Source organism: Nematolebias whitei, chromosome 11 (assembly GCF_014905685.2).
Source record: "Nematolebias whitei isolate Nwh7 chromosome 11, NemWhi1, whole genome shotgun sequence".
Taxonomy (NCBI): Eukaryota; Metazoa; Chordata; class Actinopteri; order Cyprinodontiformes; family Rivulidae; genus Nematolebias; species Nematolebias whitei.
Window position 1 is genome coordinate 32,791,916 of NC_056508.1, and position 22,390 is coordinate 32,814,305.

General features: G+C 39.7%; 2 protein-coding genes across 2 annotated transcripts in view; both read right to left on the reverse strand.

Annotated features, from left to right (window-relative positions):
* The window catches only part of ahcyl1 (adenosylhomocysteinase-like 1), a 21,935-nt gene extending 16,311 nt beyond the window's left edge, over positions 1-5,624 (reverse strand). Inside the window, exon 1 of the mRNA XM_037684896.1 lies at positions 5,260-5,624. Coding sequence (XP_037540824.1) covers positions 5,260-5,460 — 201 coding nt within the window. The 5' untranslated portion in view covers positions 5,461-5,624. The remainder of the gene's footprint in view (positions 1-5,259) is intronic.
* A 1,791-nt stretch (positions 5,625-7,415) lies between these two features.
* On the reverse strand, positions 7,416-17,374 carry nfyal (nuclear transcription factor Y, alpha, like). Its single transcript, XM_037684897.1, has 10 exons — positions 17,294-17,374; positions 16,500-16,605; positions 12,936-13,007; positions 12,024-12,170; positions 11,676-11,807; positions 9,716-9,818; positions 9,451-9,605; positions 8,881-9,054; positions 8,529-8,639; positions 7,416-8,351 (listed from the first exon to the last, which is right to left on the reverse strand). Exons 2-10 carry the CDS (start codon positions 16,578-16,580, stop codon positions 8,286-8,288), a joined length of 1,041 nt encoding a protein of 346 aa, XP_037540825.1. The 5' UTR covers positions 16,581-16,605; positions 17,294-17,374; the 3' UTR covers positions 7,416-8,285.
* Positions 17,375-22,390: the final 5,016 nt, after the last annotated feature.

Consider the following 22,390-nt stretch of genomic DNA (forward strand, 5'->3'; position numbering starts at 1 on the left):
TCCACCAGCCTCCCTCTCATTCACACACATGTACTCTGTCTTACTACGGCTGACTTTCATTTCTCTTGTTACAAGTGCATACCTCCATCTCTCCAAGTTCTCTTCCACCTGTTCCGTGCTCTCACCACATATCACAATGTCATCTGCAAACATCTTAGTCCCCAGGGATTCCTGACTGACCTCATCAGTCCATCACTAGAGCAAACAAGAAGGGGCTCAGAGATAATCCTTGATGCACTCATACCTCCACCTTGAAGCTGTCAGTCACTCCTACAGCACATCTCACCACTGTCCTGCTGTCCTCATACATGTCCTGTATCAGTCTAACATATTTCTCTGCCACTCCAGATTTCCTCATGCAATACTACATCTCCTCCCTTGACACTCTGTCATATGCTTTTTCTAAATCCTCAAAGACGATAAAGTTCTGTCTGACCCTCTCTGTACTTCTCCATCAGCATCCTGAAAGCAAATATGGCATCTGAGGTGCTCTTTCTTGGCATGAAATCATACTGCTGCTCACAGATAGTCACCTCTCGTCCAAGTCTACCGATACCTTCCACTACTCTCTCCCAGATCTTCATCATGTGGCTCATCAACTTAATTCCCCTGTAGTTGCTACAACTCATATCACCCTTGTTCTTAAAAATGGACACATATTTCTCCATTCCTCAGGTATTTCCTCACCTTCAAATATGTCAATGAATATTTGAGTCAAAAACCTCACTGCCATCTCTCCTAGACATTTCCAAACCTCCACTGTTGTGTCATCAGGTTCCTTCTTCATTTTTTCCAGAGCTTTCCAAATTTCACCCTCACTCATCTTTCCCACTTCCTGGTCCACATTTTCTATGACCTCTACTCTTTTTTCTATTTTCTTTTCTTCATTCATTAGCTCCTCAAAATACTCCTTTCATCTTCCTGTCATACTCTCACTTGTTCAGACGATTACCATTCCTATCTTTAACAAGCCTAACCTGCTGCACATTCTTTCTAGCCTGATCCCTCTGTCTCGCCCATCGGTACAAGTCCTTCTTGCCCTCTTTAGTGTTCAGCCTCCCGTACAATTCATTATACACCTTCTGCTTTGCCTTAGCTACTTCCCTCTTTGCTCTATGCTGCATTTCCTTCCTGTTTCCTCTGTTCAGTCCTCTCATTGTCATATTTCTTTTTGGCTAACCTCTTCCTTTGAACGACGTCCTGCATTTCACTATTCCATCACCAGGTTTCCTTATCATATATTCTCTGTCTAGATGACACACCAAGTACATTCTTACCTATTTCTCGAATTATTGTTGCTGTAGTAGCCCAGTCATTCCGGCCATGCTGAAATGTAATTTCTAACTGGCACATGCCGAAACAAAAAATAGTTTTCTGAAAACATTTTTTTAAGCTTAAGTTCTACAATATTAACTGGTTGGCAACCTGTCACTTTAAATGTGAAATTTAAAACACTATTTGTGTTACAGTACAACTTTTAATTGTTGTTACAGCCTACAATTGTTATTAATTGCTTATATTATCACAAGATTTTTTTATTTTTTTATTTTTAAACCTTGCATAGATTATTGTAAAATATTCAGTCAAGTAGCTTCAAAGGTCTGACTTTTTTTTTTACCTTTGCTAATGAATCCCTGTGCCGGTATTCTTAGGGTTTGCAACACTGAATAATTTTCCATCACCTGTTGTTGGTTTCTGAGTGACTGAGTTAAGGCTATTGCTGAATGAGAATAGCCGAAGAAAGAATGAGATCCTGGATACAAGCGGCTGAAATACATTTCCTCTGTAGGACGACTGGGCTCAGCCTTGGAGGTGAGAAGATCTGTTATCCAAGAGGAGCTTGGAGTAGAGCTGCTGCTCCTTGGCATCGAAAGGAGTCAGCTGAAGTGGTTTGGGCATCTGATGCCTCCCGAGTGCCTCCATCTGGAGGTTTTCCAGTTACGTCTCATTGAGAGGAGACTCTGAGACAGACCCAGAACACACTGGAGACCTTATGTTCTTGGGAATGCCTTAGAGGAGCTGGAGCGTTTCCTTGGGGAGAGAGATGTTTGGGTTTTCTTCCTGAACCTGTTGCCTCCGCAACCCAACCATGAATAAGTGTCAGAAATAAAATGGATGGATGGAGTACAAATGATTCAGAGTTGTTCGGTTGGTATCAACGATGAAAGTTGTACAATCAACCTCTTCTAAGTAAATTCACTTCAATAAAACTTTAATATATTAAGGATTTTTTTTAAAGCACGGATTAAACATATACAACAATATTACAATGTCAATATCATTATAACATCTGTGCTAACTTTTTCATTTTTTATATATTCTTTGGAACACATTACACAAATTTTCATCCGAGTATGTGAGCAAAGATAGATTCAGGGTTTAATAATAGTTCATACCCCTGAATAGATTAAACTCTATTTATGACCAATGGTGCCAAACGGACAACATCAGAAGTTTGTTTCTAAACTTAATAAATACATTGAGTTTACAGCAGACATCATCTACAAAATTAATTTGTGTTTCTAACATGACAGATTAGTCTTTGTTTAATATTTATGGTCGTTATTTTACTCATTTCAGTTTTTTTGATGTCATAAACATAAACTTATAGCATATGTCAGCTCTTTCTTTTTTCAAAGCTGTTAAGTAATTTTCCACTTGTTCATTTTTGACTGAGATGTTCTTCTTGTGACTTGTGAGATGCATTTAAATGTTAATTGTGAAGAGAAGAAAATGTCAATGTATGATAAATGATCATCAGGATTGTGTGAAATAAATTTACTGGGAATAACTAGCATGAGTTTTCACATTGACAACCCCACTGAGCATTTTATTCTGTTTTTTTATTATTATTATTATTGGATTGATAAGATGTCTAAACATCTAAATCAGATGTGCAAGATAAAACTGGGCTAAATTTGTTGACCTAGTGTCCTGCATTTTGCAGAGATGGGAAATAATAAAAAATGCATGGTCTATGTGGGAGTTAATCTCAGAATATGTTGCTCACACACACTAATCAGCATCAACACAGTGGCACTACTACTTTATAAGACTGTTTTTGCCCATGTCTGCATTTCTGTCTTTTACCAAAATATCTTGTGAACCACTAAATTTTTTTTATTGAAACGCTCAGAAAGGAATCAGTAGATGCACATCTACTACAACTGACTAATGTACAGAGTCAACCTAATTCAAGATGGCGACCATAGCTAATTGATCCCAAGAACACAAAAACAGCTATAACAGTCAATTTTACACACATTGACCTAAGAATTGGTAGTAGCTGAGACTGATCTTTAACGCATTTTCAATGCCAACAGATTGTAAAAGATCTTCGAGCCCAGGAAGGGCAGCTGGCGTAAAACAATTGCTAAATGTTGTTTAGCGTATTTGACATTATTTTGTGTATACGTCTTAGTTCATATCTTAGATCTTATTACCGTTTTTCTTTTACAATTTATACTTTGGTTGGATGTCACTGGGACCCTGTGTACAGTTTCGTTCCACCACATGTACCACATGAAATGTGAATGACAATAAAGAACCTTGACGTCATTCATGTGAGGTCACTCACTGTGGCAACCCCCGAAGAAGGGATCTGCTGAAAGAAACTTACCAACTTTTTATTTGCAGTCAGCTTTGTCTTTGTCTGTTAGCAAAATATCTCATGAACAACTAGACAAACTTTGATGGTGGGGAATCAGAGGATGACCATAAGATAAGATGGAACTTTATTGATCTTCAACTGGATAACGTGAAGATGGCCCCCACAGACAGAGAACAGAAGCACAGCTCAAATTTGGTCAGTTCTACAGATAGTGAGCTAAAATTTGGTGTGATGGTAGCTGAAAGTTATTTACAACACATACTAGGGGTGCATCGATTGCGGTTTGCTGGCCAATCACTGATTTCTAAAGTCTAACCTGCCGATTCCGATTTTGTTTTAGAAGCGACACTGTCAGGTGTTATAAGGTCACAATGCACCTTCAATGTTCCAGTCTTATTTTATTGAAAAACAGACCCTTGAACAATATCCTAGGAACAATACAAACTTGTTTTAACTGGCCAAGAGGTAGTGCTCTGAAATATAAATGAAGTTTAGACAATTGTTGTTAAAACTAAAAAAAATAAATAAATAAAAATCAGTAAAATCGGTTTCTCTTGCAAGTATCGGCCGATTTCCAATTTCCCAAAATTAAAGAAATCGGGGCCGATATGGTGAACCCCTAACACATACCCTTGAGCTTGAAATATCAAGACATCATTATTGTGAAGGTTTGTCCAAAACGGCCACAACTCCAATATTTCTAAGCATAAAATAATCTTAAACGTCTTTAATATGAAACGCAGCGAATGACATGAATTCCTCTAAGTAATGCTAGGCTTTTGATTTAAATCTGAAGGCCGGTTGGAATAAACTCACAGGACGAAAATAGGTCTGCAAGACAGTTGTCACAAACTGGTTTAGAAAAATAAAGTCTGGAGGATCAAATACAGTAAAATGTCTATGTGGGATAAAAAGGATGCTGCATTTTCATCACATTGTGTAAATATCTGGTTGTGAGAAACACAAACGAAGCGTTGACCTGTTCCCAGCTGCTTCACTCGGTGGTGGGTCTGTAATAGGACCAGCCACCTGAGGAGGGTCTGCTGGTCTAATTTCATTGTAGAACAGGAACTCAAGGTCTTTTCCCACAGGTGTACGGTGTGCTTTAAAAAAAAAAAGCTGCTCCTTCCCCGAATTCAGATCTAACCTTGAGAATATGGGATGGGTACAAGTTGCACATCCAAGACTTTTGAAGAAAGCTAAAAAAAAATATCACATTAAGTCCCTTATACTTAGTGCCCACTGCCCCCACCCCATGTAAGCTCAGGTATGTTAATCCATGCATATCTCCACTTTTAAATCAAAGGTTTAACAGCTTTAGCTTTAAAATGTTTTCTGACTACAGGATGTTGTTTATGACTGCATCACATGCAAACAGGAAGACATAAAAATCCAAGAGATCTTATCAATAAACCAGTTTTTGTTGAGTTCTATTACACGTACATGCTGTTTAACTCAGCAACACTGCAGAAAACCATGATAAATGAGACTTTGACCCTTGCAGCTGCAGGGTTTAATGTGAGCCTCAGACCTGTTGGAGCTCCTGCAGCCCAGTTCTGCGGTACCAACGTGTTCTCTCCTCCTCACGTGCGGCTCTGCCTGATCTCTGCCCAATGGCAGCGAGTGATGGCGGGCATCACGTTCCTTACCTTCTTCACGGATTTCAGCGTCGGTACTGCGGTGAAGGCTGCGGAGGGCATCTCTCCGACGTTCATGTTCACGTCGCTGCTGTTCTTGCTGACGGTCAACGCGGAATATTTCTCCGCCACGTTCTCCGTCTCCTTCACATATTTCGTGCCTTGCTTAACCTCCGCCTTGCTGTCCACGGCCGAGTCCGTCATTGCATCCATTTAAGTGAAACCGAAGGTGAAGAAGAAGCCGGGTCTCTTGAGTTGAAACTAGCTCTTTTCGTCTCCTTCGTGTTCTCTAAGCTGCGTAGCTTCAAATGAGCGAAAGCGGCTGAGCTCACTTCCAGCGGTTTTTCGAGCCTCTCGCGGCTTCAGTCGCTTGTTTCGGTCCTGCGATTCCGCCGAAACATCTTTGGAAAGGTGGGGGGGGCGTTTAGTTGGGACGATCACCTGAGGAAGGAGGCGGTTTGTAGGTGGAACCAACCAGTCAGTGCCGGTGGGCTGAAGGGAGTAGGAGGAACGAATGCGTTACTCGTGTAAAAGGGGTATGCACTTGTCATTTCTAGTATACATTAGTTTGCGCATGCGTAGACGGGCATTTAACGTTGCCACAGTGACAAGTTGGTTCTGCCAAGGGAGCAGAATACAAGCCCCGCCCCCTTCACTATGATTGGTTGGCAGCACCGTCAGTGAATAAGCACGGCTTCTGATTGGCAGAGCTTTGTTGTTGAGGGACAATACTTCCTTAAACTTTAAATTCATCCTTTATTAACCACTGATGTGCTCTTAGATCTACAGTAAATAAATGTGTTCCATTGCTGTTATTGCTTCTCGTCTCTGGAAGGCGCTGCTGTGACAACTCGTTTTAGCCTTCAAGTTTATTTTCCTGCCAACTTTTTATAAAGTGATGTGTTGATATATGTTGATGTGTTCATGCGTGCACATCTGCTCACAGACTCATGTTCATGTTTGTGCTGATGTTCAACGTTTTATGTTATGAGTGCTTAGTGTATATTTAGTTGATGTTTTTCTTAGTTCATATCTTAGATGTTATTACTGTTTTTCTTATACATTTTATTGTTGGATGTAACTGGGACCCCGTGTACATAATTTCGCTCCACCACATGTACCACATGAGGTGCGAATGACAATAAAGAAACTCTGACTCTGATAACAAGAATGTTTACTGTGGCGTTTAAGGAAACAATTTGACCACTGTACAAACTTTTCAGAAGGATTTCACACTAAATATTTATTTTTAGTTGTTATTTTTATCTTGGCATCCAGGCAGGATGGAGTGGAGAAAAGTTTCAGGAGTGATTTGCGACCAAAGGATGTCAGCAAAGGTTAAAGGAAAAGTTTACAAGACAGTGGTGAGACCAGCTATGTTGTCTGATCTAGAGACCGTGACATTGACAAAAAGACATGAGAAAGAGCTGGAAGTGGCAGTTGAAGTTCTCCTTAAGAGTGACAATGGTGGATAAGATTAGGAATGAGATCATCAGAGGTACAGCACAGGTTGAACAACTGGGAGATAAAGTTAGAGAAGCCAGGCTGAGATGGTTTGGACATGTCCAGAGGAGGGACAGTGGGTATATTGGTAGAAGGATGCTAGAAATGCAGCTGCCAGGAAAAAGACAAAGAGGAAGGCCAAAGAGAAGATACAGTATATGGATGCAGTTAGAGAGGAGGTAGTTGGAGGACAGAGATGGAGGATGATGACACGCTGTGGCGACCACTGAAGAGGGCAAACCCATAAGAAGTTTTTGTTTTATTATACTCTCCTCTCTCTGAAAAAGAAAAGACAGCAATCTGGAAAATATTTTAAGAATGCATCGTTTTGAAATGCGGTATAAATGTTTCTACTTAGTAGAAACATATCCAACATACCAAGTAGTGGAGTTTGTGTATTGGTTTATTGTATATATTATATAAATACTTATATGATGGGAGTTTGGAGAACAGACTCCAACATGTTTAGCATTTCTAACTTAGATGCTTTGAAAATGGGTTAAATGCAGAGACTAATTTCGCCATTGTATGGAAACACAGTGCTGACATTGTGACGACATTATTATTATTATTATAAAAACTGATTACCACTAGTTTGTTAAAGATTCGTACAGCAGACTCACAGGATTTCTTCAATAGTCTTTACTTAAAGTAAAGTCACCACGTTTCATGAAAACAACTTCAACCCACTTATAAAAATAACATTAACTGCATCTGACGGCTTAAAAAAAATCTAATTACCTACGATGTAGACAAACACCTATGATGACTTAATGATGAAAATCATCTACTGTACACAACTATAGTATGTAATGCGATTCAACACAACTCATTTTTAGGCAAAAACATTAAGTATGTATAAACAGTGTAAAATGCTTTAACAGAGCTGGCACATGTCCACATACACCGGGGAAGAAAACGTTTTGTACAAGATCTCCAAATAACCAATGTTTTTGCTCAGTGGATCGAAGATGGGATTCATATAAGTTCGCAAAGTACAAGGGTTTAAATAATTACATTTTCATATGAAGGGAAACTTTTGAATCACACAGAACAGCAATGAAATGTAAACCATCAAATGCTTCAGACAAAAAATTAACTGGTATCGTTTACGAATAGTATTTTAAGAAAACAGTTCATGTTTCTAATATACAGAGTATAGCTTCATGAGCAGCGTTGCCTCTGTGTTACTGGTTGCCATCAAATCCAAGTTTTATTCAAGTCCAAACAAATCTTCAAAGAAAAAAAGCACTGCAGTTTTTTGGATTTTTTTTGCATTCAACCAGATAAATTTAGCTTGATAATATCCTCTCTTTAAAAGAAGAAGACCAGGGGAGTAGACTGGTTCGGCAACAACTCAGCCAGATCCCTGGAAGACCAATGACGCGGAAAAAAACAAAAAACACTTAAAGTACTGCTGGGTCTACTGAGGCAGAAAGGACTGCAGACCATATGAGTTTGTCAGATGGTTAGCTGGCATCAAGAGTCTCAGTCAGGGTAGAGTTCAGATTTAAGTCACAGTGTTGGCGGCAGTGCTACGAGACTCGGATCATCTGAGCCACCGTTTCATCCGGTCCTGTCTGGGCTACATCGTCGTGCTGCTGCACAAAGACCAGAAACAAAAACAGGTAATAAATAAATCACTAAGAATTAAATATAAAACTGAGATCAACCCAAAACAATAAAACTTTAAAATTTTAAAACCTAACTTTAGGCATAATTCGTAATGTCCAACTAGGCATGAAAGACTAAATACTTGCGTTTGCACAGCGCCTTACTTGTGATAGGGCCAAAGCCACTTCCTCTGTTTCTTTAGGAGAAAAGAATCGACCTCCGTCTCCTCGCTTGCGCTGCATAGCGTGACGGTGGCGAGACTCGTGTAAGTATTTCTGCCACAGAGAAAGCAAGTGTGTTGATCAACTTTGGATTTTACAACCACAACAGCTGTTGAAATACAAATGTTCCTGTTTTCATTAGAATTTTTATGATTCTAACACAATTTCCACATTATTAAACAGTTGTTTGTGGGTTAATGTAACACAAACTCATCAGGGTTTTCATAAAAATTGTGTTAATAACTCGTAATTGTTGGCAACAAAACATGACTCTGCTATACCAAAGAGCACTTACCCTCCTTTCTTTAGGAATCTTGCCTTCAGCTTCCAGCTTGGCTCGGGCCTGTCTTCTCTTCAGGATGCGGTGGTACTGTTTAGCATTGACATACAGGGGCTCCTCCTCAAGCATTTCGGCGCCTGGCAGGGGGATACGCTGCATCGTTGAAACTCCACCTCCTCCAGGCACCATCTGATAGAAGATGCAAGACAAACAGGCATGTAGTACCTAAAACCTTTCGCATGTAAAATAAAAATCCTGACAAAGCAGAAGTACTATTTTAAATTATTTTGCTCTATAGTATAACATTACACCTATCCGGCTATGTGCACCCATACAAAGATGTCTCGAATAATAAAACAACAAAAACACCCAGGTGGCGTCTTACAAAAGCTCAAAGAGAAACCATTAGTGTAAATAAGCTCCGCTGAACAGATAACAGATCATTTTGACCGAAAAAGAAAAACAAATACTGCTGGAGCTCCTAAAGGCTGTGTGATCTGTGATCTTCCACACCCTCGTGCGTGCCATCTACATTTAGAAAGAAGAAAAGAAAAGAAATGCTTGTACCTCAGCACAGGGTCTTACCATGACCATTCCACCTGCATTGACCATGTTGCCGGAGACAGGCAGGGTGACGGTCACAGTGCCTTGGCCGCCGCTGCTGGTGGTGTTAGTGTTGGTGTTCCCTGCCTGTACGATCTGAGCACCTGCCAAGCTAGCAGCAGGAATCGTGATCATTCCTGCACACAGATGACAATACTCATTCAAAGCTGACAACTCTGTATATTTTTTCTTTGTAGCCGTCTACAGAACAAAACACAAATATGAAAAGTAAAACAAAAACACACACCTTGCTGCAGGACAGACCCATCTGCATTGACAGGCTGGTAAACAATAGTCTGTCCATCTGCTGTCTGAGCAACCTGTTGGCCTTGGACACTGATTTGCTGTCCCTGTGTAACAAGAACAAGGAATCATTAAACTCATTTCCCTTTTGTAATCATCTATGACATTATCTCTTTGACAGTATCAATAAACAAGTCCAAACTAAATCTAATGTTGTACATGCACCATTAACATGTGAATGCTAGTTAAACCCAGTACTGTACCATAAATGTTTTTAAAAAATCAACAAGAAATGTTTTAGCACAATGTACTCACTTCTGTAGACATTAAAAATAGTACTGTTATTTTGCAGATGCTGTGTCAGCTTTCTTTTTGTCTTTCTTATGTTTCCTTATGTTCTTTTTGTCTTTATCTCTTTATGTCCTTCCATCTGTTTTTAGGTCTTCTTGTCTTCTTGTGTAATCTTTTTGGTCTTTGACTTATGAGGGAGTGGTGGCGGAGAGGTTAGAAAAGGTGGGCCTGTGATAGGAAGATTGCTGGTTCAACTCCCGGTACCAACAACATCAAAATGTGGGTGGGATTGGTGAAGCACCCATACATGTCTCCACCCTCATTTGCTCCACTCTGACCCCTTGAGCAAGGCCCTTAACTCCCACCATCTGCTCCTCCGGGCGCCCTAGACAGCAGCTCTCTGCTCCACACAGAGGGCTGTGGTAGCTCGGTGGTCTGTGGTTGCATTAGGAAGGGCATCCGGTGTAAAAATAATTGCCAAGTCATTGTGAGACTCGGTGAGGTAACCCCTGAAGAAGGGAGCAGCTGAAAGAAGAAATTAAAAGTCCTCTTATGTGCCCGTTTTCATTTTTTAATGTAAGGTTTCCAGTCACCTACATACTTGCTCAGGGTGGGAGAAGGCAATGACCCGAAGATCTGACACAATCTGCTGACTTCTTCAAATAACTATTACTAATTGGCATTGTATAATAAATGCCTGTGACTGAAAGGTTGCCTGTTCAAATCCCTCTGACCTGAGAAATATGAAGCACCCACACCTGCATCACCCTCATTTGCTCTTAAGCAAGGCCCTTAAACACCACCCACCCCGTGTGGGCTGTGGTAGCTCAGTGTAGGTGGGTGCACCAGGAAGCATAACAACTGTCAAATCTTCATGCAGGTTCACTCGTTGTAGCGAGCGACCACTGAAGAAGGGAGCAGCCAAAAGGGAAAAAAATATTAATATCCAACTACGGTAAGTTAAGTCAGGTCTTCTGGACAGACTCTTGTTGTTGAAAAGGTTTGATCTTTTATCCAAAAGACTTCTTCAGTCTGAGGAGCTGCAACAAACTTAGTCTTATAAATACCTTCTCATAGTGGATCAACCAGTTTGCTGGTGACAGCCAAAACTAATTCACATGATGAAGGAGGACCAACAGCCTAACAATTGATCGTTAGTGTTCTGATTGCCACTTGCTATTCACAGAGGGCTGAGTGAAACTAGCAATATCTAAAAAAGTTGAGCCTCTGGACCTGGACCAGCATGCATCAGTTGATGCATGCTGATCCAGCTGAACACGGAGGCCTCCGCCCCATTTAATGATGGACGAGGTCTTGTCACAAAAATGGCTTCCTTCACTCCTCAACCTGTCCATCATAAAACAGGGGCGGAGGCCTCCATGTTCAACAATATCCTTACATGTCCTTACAAAACTGTTATTGTTAGTATCACTCAGCCCTCTGTGAATAGCAAGTGACAAACGATCAATTTGTTAGGCTGATGGTCCTCCATCATGTGAACTAGTTTTAGATGTCACCAGCAAACTGGTTGATCCACTATGAGAAGATGCTATTTATAAGACTGAGTTTGTTGCAGCTCCTCTGACTGGCGAAGTCTTTTGGACAAAAGACCAATCGTTTTAACAAAAGTAATCTGTCCAGAGGACCTGACTTAACTTTGTAAAATTAGGTACCTGGTTCTGTCCGGCGGTGATAGCTGTCTGGGGCTGCTGGATGATGATCTGCTGGGGTTGACCCTGCTGACCCTGGAGCTGGAGAGTCTGGCCTCCTTGCAGCTGTATCTGACCAGGCTGCACCAGCTGGATCTACACATAAGAACAATTAGACTTCTAGTTAGGTTTCTTCACCAGTCACTAAGAGAATTAATTTATTCAAAATGTAGCAGTGACTGAAGTTCACCCAAAAAATAAAACATAAACAATATGAAAATTATTGGTCAACAGTAAGATGTACAGAAACTGATAGTGAAAATAATAACTAATACTAGATCTTCCTGTTGGGAACAAAGTTCTGTCTTTTACCTGTTGTAGACCTTGAGCTCCAGACACAGGAACCTGCATTATAGTTTGACCCTGACCCCCTGACATGGCCTGCACCATGATGGGCTGCCCTGAAGATGTGATGAGCTGTCCACCGCTCACCTGAACCATCAAGGGCTGTCCCTGGACCTGCAGAGGTGCACAACACTGTTACAGCAACACTGACATAATTTGCCTCTGCATCATCAATATGTGACTGACAGGGCTGCATGCACGTCAACTCACGAACAGCCAGGACACCATTAAACCATCTGGTACATTGTTCATTCAATCTGGAGCAAGAATGTAAACATTTCCCTTTATTTTTAAACCCCAAGCATATTGCTGTTTTAATGGGATGTTTTCTACTGAAGCAATGTTGTCTCTGCAAAGTCTAAAATTACTGTTCAGTTTATTTGAATTTTTGTGCACAGCTGACACCGTCTAATGGTTCAACTTGCATGCATAAAAATGCCTGAGAAATCCTCTGAATTTATGCAAAAAATAAAAAATAAAAAAGCAAAGAAGAAGCTATAGAATGTGTCTGCCAGCAATGTCCAGGTTACATTATTCAAAGCCAAACTCAGAGCAGGTCACATCACTCATGCCTCCAATAGTACCATTTTCAAAACAAGGGTTTCCGACTTTCTGAACTTGCTTTTCAAAGCCAGAGACAATTGCAACTCAGACAAACAGTTTGTTCTTGTTACAGCCATAAGAGCACAAGCATAAACCAGAGGCTTGCAAATAAACAGGCTGTGCTGAGGAGCATGCAGTACACGTGATTGCAGGCAGTGATAAGAGACGGTGGACCAAACAGCACAGATGGGTCATGAAATAAAACCTGGGTGTAGCATGCAAACTGCAAGGCCATTAAACTGTAGCGGCAGTGACACAAGGCGGCGGTGACACCACTACCTGGAGTGTCTGCACCTGCTGACCTGGCGCCTCTGTTTGCAGCTGCACAGCGGTCAATGTGCCCTGCGTCTGCAGACGAGGCAGGACAATACGGTCTCAGACGAGTACAGTCAAGCCCAAAACTGATCTTAGCCCTTGTACATTTTTTTTCACTTTAGTGTTTTGTTTTAGCAAAAAAAAAATCTCTGAATGGAAATAATTATCAAAGATGGTGAGATGTGCCGAAGAGCATCTGTGAGTTTAAAAAGTACCATATCTGAAATTAAAATATATTTCTATTGAAAATAAGATCAGGACTTTGATCAGGTCATCTAAAATACCACTGTTCTTCTCTGGCCTGCTCTCTGTGAGGCACTACGGGTCCAATAAAACCAGAACAAAGACTCACTTCAGAGCAGAACCTGAACATCCTCTGATTTTCACCCTACATGATTTATTTATCCACCACCAAACTGACAGACTGTGTGCAATGAGACTGAATAATTAGCCCATGAACAATATATCCAAAGCGCAACATTTTTGAACAATTTATCACTGTATAGATGCAATAATTCAGTCCAATAAGTGCAATTTATTTTAACTAGACTCGTTTATATATTGGTTTTTTTTTATATACCTGTAAGGTATATTTTTTTATATAAGCTCGTGTTTTGCTAAGTAATTGATGTTTTATAAACCCATTCAAAAATCAAAGCACCAACATCAAGTTGAATCCGAGAAACTTCAATTGCAAAATGTCACATCAAACATTTAAAAGGTACCAGCTTCTAGCTTTTTGTTAGTGTTCTGTTTTTATTTTTTTTAGCTTTGAACTAGCTTTTTGCTTATTTTAGCTTTGAACTAGGTTTTTGCTTTTTTCAGCTAGTGTTTTCCATATTTTAGCTTTGAAATAGCTTTGTGCTTCTTTTAGCTAGTTTTGCTTATTTTGACTTTGAGCTAACTTTTTGCTTATTTTAGCTTTGAAGTAGCTTTTGCTTATTTTAACTAGTGTTTTGCTTATTTTAGCTTTGAGCTTGCTTTTTGCTTCTTTCAGCTAGTGTTTTCCATATTTTAGCTTTGAGCTAACTTTGATTCTTTTAGCAAGCTTCTTTTAGTTTTGAACTAGCTTTTTGCTTATTTTAGCTAGTGTTTTCCATATTTTAGCTTTGAACTAGCTTTGTGCTTCTTTTAGCTAGAGTTTTGTTTATTTTGGCTTTGAGCAAACTTTGCTTATTTTAGTGATTTCCTTATTTTAGCTATGAGCTAAAGTTTTATGTCTTTTAGCTAGTGTTTTGCTTATTTTAGCTTTTTTTTCTTCTTCTTCTTCTTTTGGCTCCTCCCTTCTTCAGGGGTCGCCACAGTGAACTCAGTCACACGAAGACTTGGCAGTTATTTTTACGCCGGATGTCCTTCCTGACGCAACAACCACAGACCACCGAGCTACCACAGCCCTCTGTGTGGAGCAGAGAGCTGCCATATAGGATACCCGGAGGAGCAGATAGTGGGGGTTAAGGGCCTTGCTCAAGGGCCCAGAGTGGGACGAATGAGGGTGGGGGCAGGTGTGGGTGCTTCATCTACCCCACCCACATTTTTGATGTTGTCAGTACCGGGGCTTGAACCGGCAATCTTCCGATCACAGGCCCACCTTCTCTAACCTCTGCGCCACCACTCCCCTAGCTTATTTTAGCTAGTGTTTTTCTTATTTTAACTTTGAGCTAACCTTTTGCTTATTTTAGCTAGTGTTTTGCTTATTTAAGCTTTGAGCTAGTATTTTGTTTCTTTTTTCATTTAACTAATGTTCTGCTCCTTTTTTAGCTAGTGTTCTGTTTATTTTAGCTTGACTAGCTAAACATCCATCCATTATCTTTTACCTGCTTCTTCCATTTTGGGTCACGGGGGTCGCCGGTGCCCATGTCCAGCAATCACTGTGCGAGGGACGGGGTACACCCTGGACGGGTCGCAAGTCCATCACAGGGACACATAGAGACAAACGAGACAAACAACCATTCACTCTCTCACTCACACCTAGGGACAATTTTAGAGTTACCAATCAGCCTAACATGCATGTTTTTGATCTGTGGGAGGAAACCGGAGTACCCGGAGAAAACCCACGCATGCACAGAGAGAACATGCAAACTCGACCCAGAAAGGCCCCTCCGGACCGGGATTTGAACCAGGGACCTGCTCGCTGAAAGGCAGCGGTTCTACCAGTTGCGCCACCGTGCTGCCCTCTAGCTAAACAATAAAAGTAAATTATTAAAGAAGCTATACACAACTGTTTTTGCATTTTCTAGCTTTTAGCTTATGTTCTGCTCATTTTAGCTTTTAGTTCAAAGTTTGGCTTAATTTAACTTTTAGTTAATGTTCGGTTTAGTTGAGCAACTAGCTAATGTTTTGCTTGGTTTAGCTAATACAGTATTCTGCTTATTTTAGTTTTAATGACTCAAGTTTCATCTTACATATTCAGAAGTCATGCCACACTCAGCACTCACTGCATTTTTTGGGGGGGGAAAAAAATGCAATTTCTATAGTAAATAATAGAAATATGTCATCACTTTAAATAAAACATTGTCAAACGTAAAATACAAAAGGTAGCCTTTAAGGCTGGCTGCTCATATCATCACAGTCCCTGTGTGCCACATCTGTAATCTCTCCATAAGCCAAAACTCCATTCCAGATGCTTGGAAAACAACCTTTGTTCTTCCTTTGATGAAGAGAGGAGACCCCACCTCACTGAACAACTATTGACCAATCTCTAAACTCTGCATTTTAGCCAAGGTTCTAGAAAAACTGATAAACTCTCAAATCAAAAATTACCTGGACTCATTTAACATCTTACCTCCCCATCAATCTGGTTTCAGGAAACAACACAGCACGACTGTTTCACTGAAGGTTCTTATTCTTAATGACATTGTTGAAGCACTGGATGCTAAAGATTATTGTGCTGCACTTTTCTTAGACCTGTCTAAAGCTTTTGACACTGTGGATCATAACATCTTGTGTCATAAGTTCTCAGAAATTGGTTTCTCAGATCACACCATTGGTTGGTTCTCTATCTTTCAGAGCGGAGGCAATGTGTTCAACGGTATTTACTCCAGTTATTTAACAGTCAGCAATGGTGTACCACAAGGCTCAGTCTTAGGACCCACCCACTTTACAATCTACATAGGTAATGTAGGTCAGAGCATCCCTGATGCATCCTTACATTTCTATGCTGATGTTTACTGTCGAGCTAAAACAGTTGCTAAGGCTTTCCAGCTTTTGCAATCCACCTTTGACATCAACCAGTCAGACTTGCTACGTCTCAAACTTGTCCTAAATGCCGATAAAACCAAAGGGATGCTTTTTTCAAACAGGAAGCTGGTCCCAGCAGTTCTTCCTCTGATTTCATCCTCAAATAGTGTGAGAGGAAAAAAACTCCATGACTCTTCAGCAAAATCGCTGTTTCATCATCACATGTATCATCTATAAACAGATTTAGCTCCAGATCTTAAAAACAAGGAACAAAGTGTGTTGTGGTTATTGGAGAATTCTTTATTTTAAGGGACAGTAACAGTCAGACCAGTCTGAGTCTGAACTCACCTGCTGTTGGATCTGCCCGTTTGCAGTCTGCACAACAATCTGCTCTCCAGTGGTAGTGGTGGCAGTGGTGTACTGCTCCATGCCTTTATTTATTCTTTCAGTCCTTCTGGGCCAAAGAGACAAACATTATATTAGTTGACATTCAATATTCCTCCTTAAACCAGTTTGTGTTTCACACAGTTTCATTTCCAGTCACAGGATTGCACTGTAAACCTTCACGTGTAATAATATCCTCCACCCTTTTCGTTATTCTGTATTGGGTTTTGACAGGATGCTTTAATTTATATTTGATCCTCAAAAATTTAAATGATACAGGATTAAACGTGAAATGTTGAGGCGATATGTCGGCCTGAGGGAACTGCCTTCAATATTTTAATAAAAGATAAAGCTGAGCTGACAAAGCCAGCTATGAACGTGGCAAAATCAAGAACAAAATGGATGCTTGGTTTTCTGGTACGGAGTGAAAATCGTTCGTTTTCATGTCTTCTGAACAACATTTGACGGCTGCGTTTCCCAGTGTGTTAACTGTAAAATTATTTAAATGTCTCTTTGTTCGACACTCACTATTTCAGCATACATGTTAGCTCAGCAGAGAGCTCGAGTTTCATCGCCAGCAGCGAACAACGACAAGGCGAAGAAGCTCTTTGAGGCCAAACAAGTCTGAGACAAAGCTGTCAAAAACCAAACCGAAAAATAGGACTTTTTTGCATTTAGCAGGTTTAGTAATTTGGTTGGTCCGTGACAAACCAATCCGTGCTGACAACTACCAATGCCTTCAATCGTGGCTCCCTTACCGTATCTTCACTGTCCGGTTTCCCTCTGATTGGCTCCAGTACAGCTCGCTAAAACCCAATCAACAAAGTGAGCGGACAAAATGGCGCAAATGAAACAGCCACGGCTGGGCTGGGAGGAGGTGCGCAGTCGCGTGGCACGTGACTACAAGGGACAGGGCAGGCTGCAGTTCCAGGAGTCACCAGACGGTGGTGCTGTTCAGTAATATTACTGTTCTTTTACATTTAAATTCTACTGTATTTCATAAGTTTATTGTTGCTCTTTTAACGTATCATTGGAAAACAAAAGGATGAGAAACACGATTCAGAATATTTTTAAATTTATTTAAATGAGATTTATATCAGACGCGTTAAAAGTAAAGCTTAATACAACAAGTCAATTCAATTTTCAATTCATTTTATTTATATGTCACCAAGTCACAGCAGAAATCATCTCAGTGCATTGAACAGAAACATATATATATATATATATATATATATATATATATATATATATATATATATATATATATATATATATATAATAAGTTAACACTATTTATCTGAGGAGCAGACTGACTGCTTTGAGTTTCAATCAACCTTTATTTATACAGGTAAATCCCATTGAGCCTCGAGGACTCATTTACAAGAGAGACCTGATTTCAACAAAGAAAGATGACAACAATGGACAACAGCAACAACAATAAACAGTTATAAAAAAGCATACTACATTTTTTTAATTTTTTTTTTAACAAATAGGATGGCTAAAAGGAAAAGGTAACAAAACAAAAAACAGCTAGATTCCAAGACAAATGTAGAAAACTAACTACAGGAAAATGTCAGTTTAACTTCATTGCAGAGCTTCAAGCACAAAGGCGACAGTGGAAAGGAAAAACGCCCTCTTGAGGAAGAAACCTTTAGTAGAACCAGGCTCAGGACAAGCGGCCATCTGGTTCGACCGGCTGGGTTTGGTAGGAACAGATACACAATTGCAGGTCAAGAATCACATGTTAAGAAATAGATTCAAATGAAAACTATTCAATTTTAACAATTTATTTAAGGAAATGTGGTCAATTTGTCCTCCAGTAGTCTAAGCCTATGGCAGCATAAAAAGCCAACCCTAACTATAGGATTTATCAAAAAGGAAAGTCTTAAGCCCAGTCTTAGTTGCATAGTCACTGAATTTAAATATCTTGGTGTGACCCTTGATCCAAATTTAAATTTTAAGAAGCACGTTAAGAATATGACTGAAGTCATTAAATTCAATCTTAAAATTTTTTAATATATCAGCCATTGTCTCTCACTTCATGTAGCTAAGACATTCATGCATGCCATGATTTTATCCAATATGTCGTACTGTATTAGCTGTTGGGGTCAGGCTGGTGATAGTGTTTTAAGACCTCTTGAGTCTTTATATAAGCAGACTTTAAAAGCTTTGAATAAAAAGCCAGTGCACTATCACCACTGCAGGATTTTAGAGAAATACAAGCTTTTGAGCTTTGAAAATTTTAGATTATTTTGTAACTTGTGTCTTGTTTATAAAATCGTAAATGGTTTGGCCCCTTCCTCCGCTGTCTGATTTTGTGTATACACGCCGCTTGTAGACAATCCAATCCACGATGATATCATCTGTGAGAGATTGTGTCATCCCATTTTGCCATACTGTTACCAGGCAATCAGCTTTTCCTGTAACGGGTATGGAACGCACTACCTGATGATGTGAGGAGCTGCAGCTCTTTGAGAGTTTCCAATTTTAATTTGAAAAAACTGTTAAAAAAAACTGCTCAGGTATGCAAACATTAAGACTGTGTGTGCCAGTGATCGAGTCTGTTCGTGTGATTGTGCATTGTGATTTGTAAGCATCTTATAGTGTTATATTTTCTGTTTTATTGCATTGTATATCCATTTTGTTTGTTTGTTTGTTTTTTTACTTGTCATGGGACTGCAGATGCGAATTAGCTTTTGCTATAATCTGGTACAGCCCATCAAATGGTGAGATTTATGTTTGAGTTGTACATTGTCCCTTTTTTAAATAAAGTTCATTCATTCAGTCTTAAAACTGAACAATGTGTCAGCCTTTCAGACAGAAACTGGAAGTTGGTTCCACAAGAGAGGAACCTGATAACTGAAAGATCTTCCTCCCATTCTGCTTTTTGAAACTCTAGGAACCACAAGTAAACCTAGAGTCTGAGAGCGAAGTGCTCTGTTGGGAAACTATAGAACAATAAGATCTCTAATATAAGAGCTAGGTTGTTGAGAGATTTGTAAGTTAGAAGTAAGATTTTGAATTCAATTCTGCAATAGACATGGAGGGAGCCAGTGGAGAGAAGCTAAAACTGGAGAGATATGATCTCTCCCACTAACTCCAGTTAAGACTCTGGCAGCAGCATTTTGGATAAATTGAAGACTTTTTAAAGAAGTATTTGGACAACCAGATAACAAACCATTGTAATAGAGTCTAGACGGGATAAATGCATGAACCAGTTTTTCTGCATCATTTTTAGATAAGATGTTTCTAATTTTAGTGATATTATGCAGGTGGAAGAAGGCGGATCTAGTAACGTTTTTAATGTGGGGGATAAAAGACATGTCCTCATCAAAAATAACACCAAGATTTTTAACATTAGAGCTGGAGGACAGATTAACGCCATCTAAGGAGGGAGAAAGACTGAAAAATTAAATTCCTAAGATGCTCAGTTCCAAAATCCAAAACCTCAGTCTTGTCTGTGTTCAAAAGCAGAAAACAGATCTAAAAACAAGTTTATTCATTTACACATGTTAAAGATGCACAGATCCCGATGTTCTGTGATGATACTAAGTCCAGTGAAATCACATTGATTTAATTTGTAGCATGACAGGTTTTTTTTTTATCTATTTTAGTTTTATTTTTTTCTGCAGGGATTCATTCTGGCTTCATTCTTTTTTTTAACCTTTTACACTGTTTCAAGGTCAAATCAGAATCATATCCTGCTATCTGCAAAAGTTTTCAGATGACTCTTCCATTGGCCTCATTACAGACAAGGAGGATAACGAGAACAAGAAACAGATCCAGCACCCTGTGGACCAGTGGTTTATAAACCACCACATCCACCAGTGGAAAATGCATGAACTGTTGCTGGGTGGAGAGACACACTAAAGAGCACTGAAATAGTGGAGTGGACTCTAGATCGGAGCAGATTCTACTTGCTAAACAAACCTATGTAAAGAACCAGGCCAACTGTATTTGTACAACTTATGATGTCCCTATGAGAATGAGAGAGTGAATGGTTGTTTGACTCATTTGTCTGTGTCCCTGTGATGAATTGGCCACTTGTTCAGGGTGTCCCCACCTCTCGCACAGTGATTGTTGGACATGGTCACCAGTGACCCCTATGACCCAAAAAGAAAGAAGCAAGTAAAAGGTGATGGATGGATGGATGGATGGATGGATGGATGGATGATGGATGGTCCCACACCTCACACAGAGCACACTTATTAATGTGATGAAGCCATAATTTAAGTCGGACTCTTGGTATTTTCTTTTAAATGCAGATTTCTTTTGGCGGGAGTGGTGGAGGCTTTTGCTGTCTCATCATTAGACATTTTTCCTTTTTCAAAAAAGCTCTCCAGTGATTTTTTTTCATTCAACCTTTATTTAGACAGGTAAATCCCATTGAGCCTCGAGAACTCATTTACAAGAGAGACCTGGTTTCAACAAAGAATGATGACAACAATGGACAACAGCAACAACAATAGACAGTTATAAAAATGCATACAGATTATTATTATTATTAATTGTTTTTTTACAAATAAGATAGCAAAAAAAGTATAAAAAACAGCTAGATTATAAGGCAAATGTAGAAAACTAAAAACAGGAACATGTCTGCATTGGCCCTTGCCAGGAGTCCAACAGATTCTTAAAGCCACTTAGAGAGGTCAAGGTCGAGAGCTTCAGGTCTTTTTGTAAGATATTCCAGGAAACAGGAGCGGAGTAGGAGCGGAGTAGTGGAGTAGGGTGATACATCTGATATTGATCAATACAAATACTAACATTAGTTATCGATCCAAACAGCATACCATTTACATTTATAGCTATTTTCAGCTTTCAAAGTCAGTGTTGAACTTGTGTTTTGGTTCTTTACACTTGCTTTTTAATTGATTTTCTTTTATACAAATGTACTGGTATTTTATGCTGTCATAGCTGAATGTCTTCAACATGCACTGTTCCAGGATTTCGGAAAGACAGCAGAGGACTGTGGAGGACAGAATGTGACTAAATGAAATAAATAAAAACATAAAAATAAAATGTATAATTTTATTATTAAATGTATCATAAAATCATTAAATATACAATTGAATTAATAAATCCATCCATTATCTTTTACCCGCTTCTTCCATTTTGGGTCATGGGGGTCGCCGGTGCCCATGTCCAGCAATCACTGTGCGAGGGGCGGGGTACACCCTGGACGGGTCGCAAGTCCATCACAGGGCCACATAGAGACAAACGAGACAAACAACCATTCACTCTCTCGCTCACACCTAGGGACAATTTAGAGTTACCAATCAGCCTAACATGCATGTTTTTGGTCTGTGGGAGGAAACCGGAGTACCCGGAGAAAACCCACGCATGCACGGAGAGAACATGCAAACTCCACCCAGAAAGGCCCCTGGACCGGGGTTTGAACCAAGGACCTGCTCGCTGAGAGGCAGCAGCTCTACCAGTTGCGCCACCATGCTGCCCTGGGTCTCAAGTCCATCACAAGAAAATGAATAAATACACAATTAAATATTAATATCCATGTTGGAGACGACCTTGGAGGAGGCTCGTAAGCACGGACCAGTGGAATGCCCACTAATCTGGCCATTTTGGATCTTAAAAGTAGCAGCAGAACAGAGTCTTGCGAGAAAAAAAAATGGTCTGCCTGAAAAAAAATCAACAATTATGGCTTATCTGAATCTGACTCCCCCGGTTGGCCTCGAAAACAGCCCGACTTGTCAAATTTCTCCTGGGATAAACTAAGCAAAGTTTCATCTTATGTTAACTGTCAGTGTATATTTCAATTTTTAATTGTGTATTTAATCATTTAATTTGTATATTTAATGATGTTTTTAATAAATAAATTATATATATAATATATATAT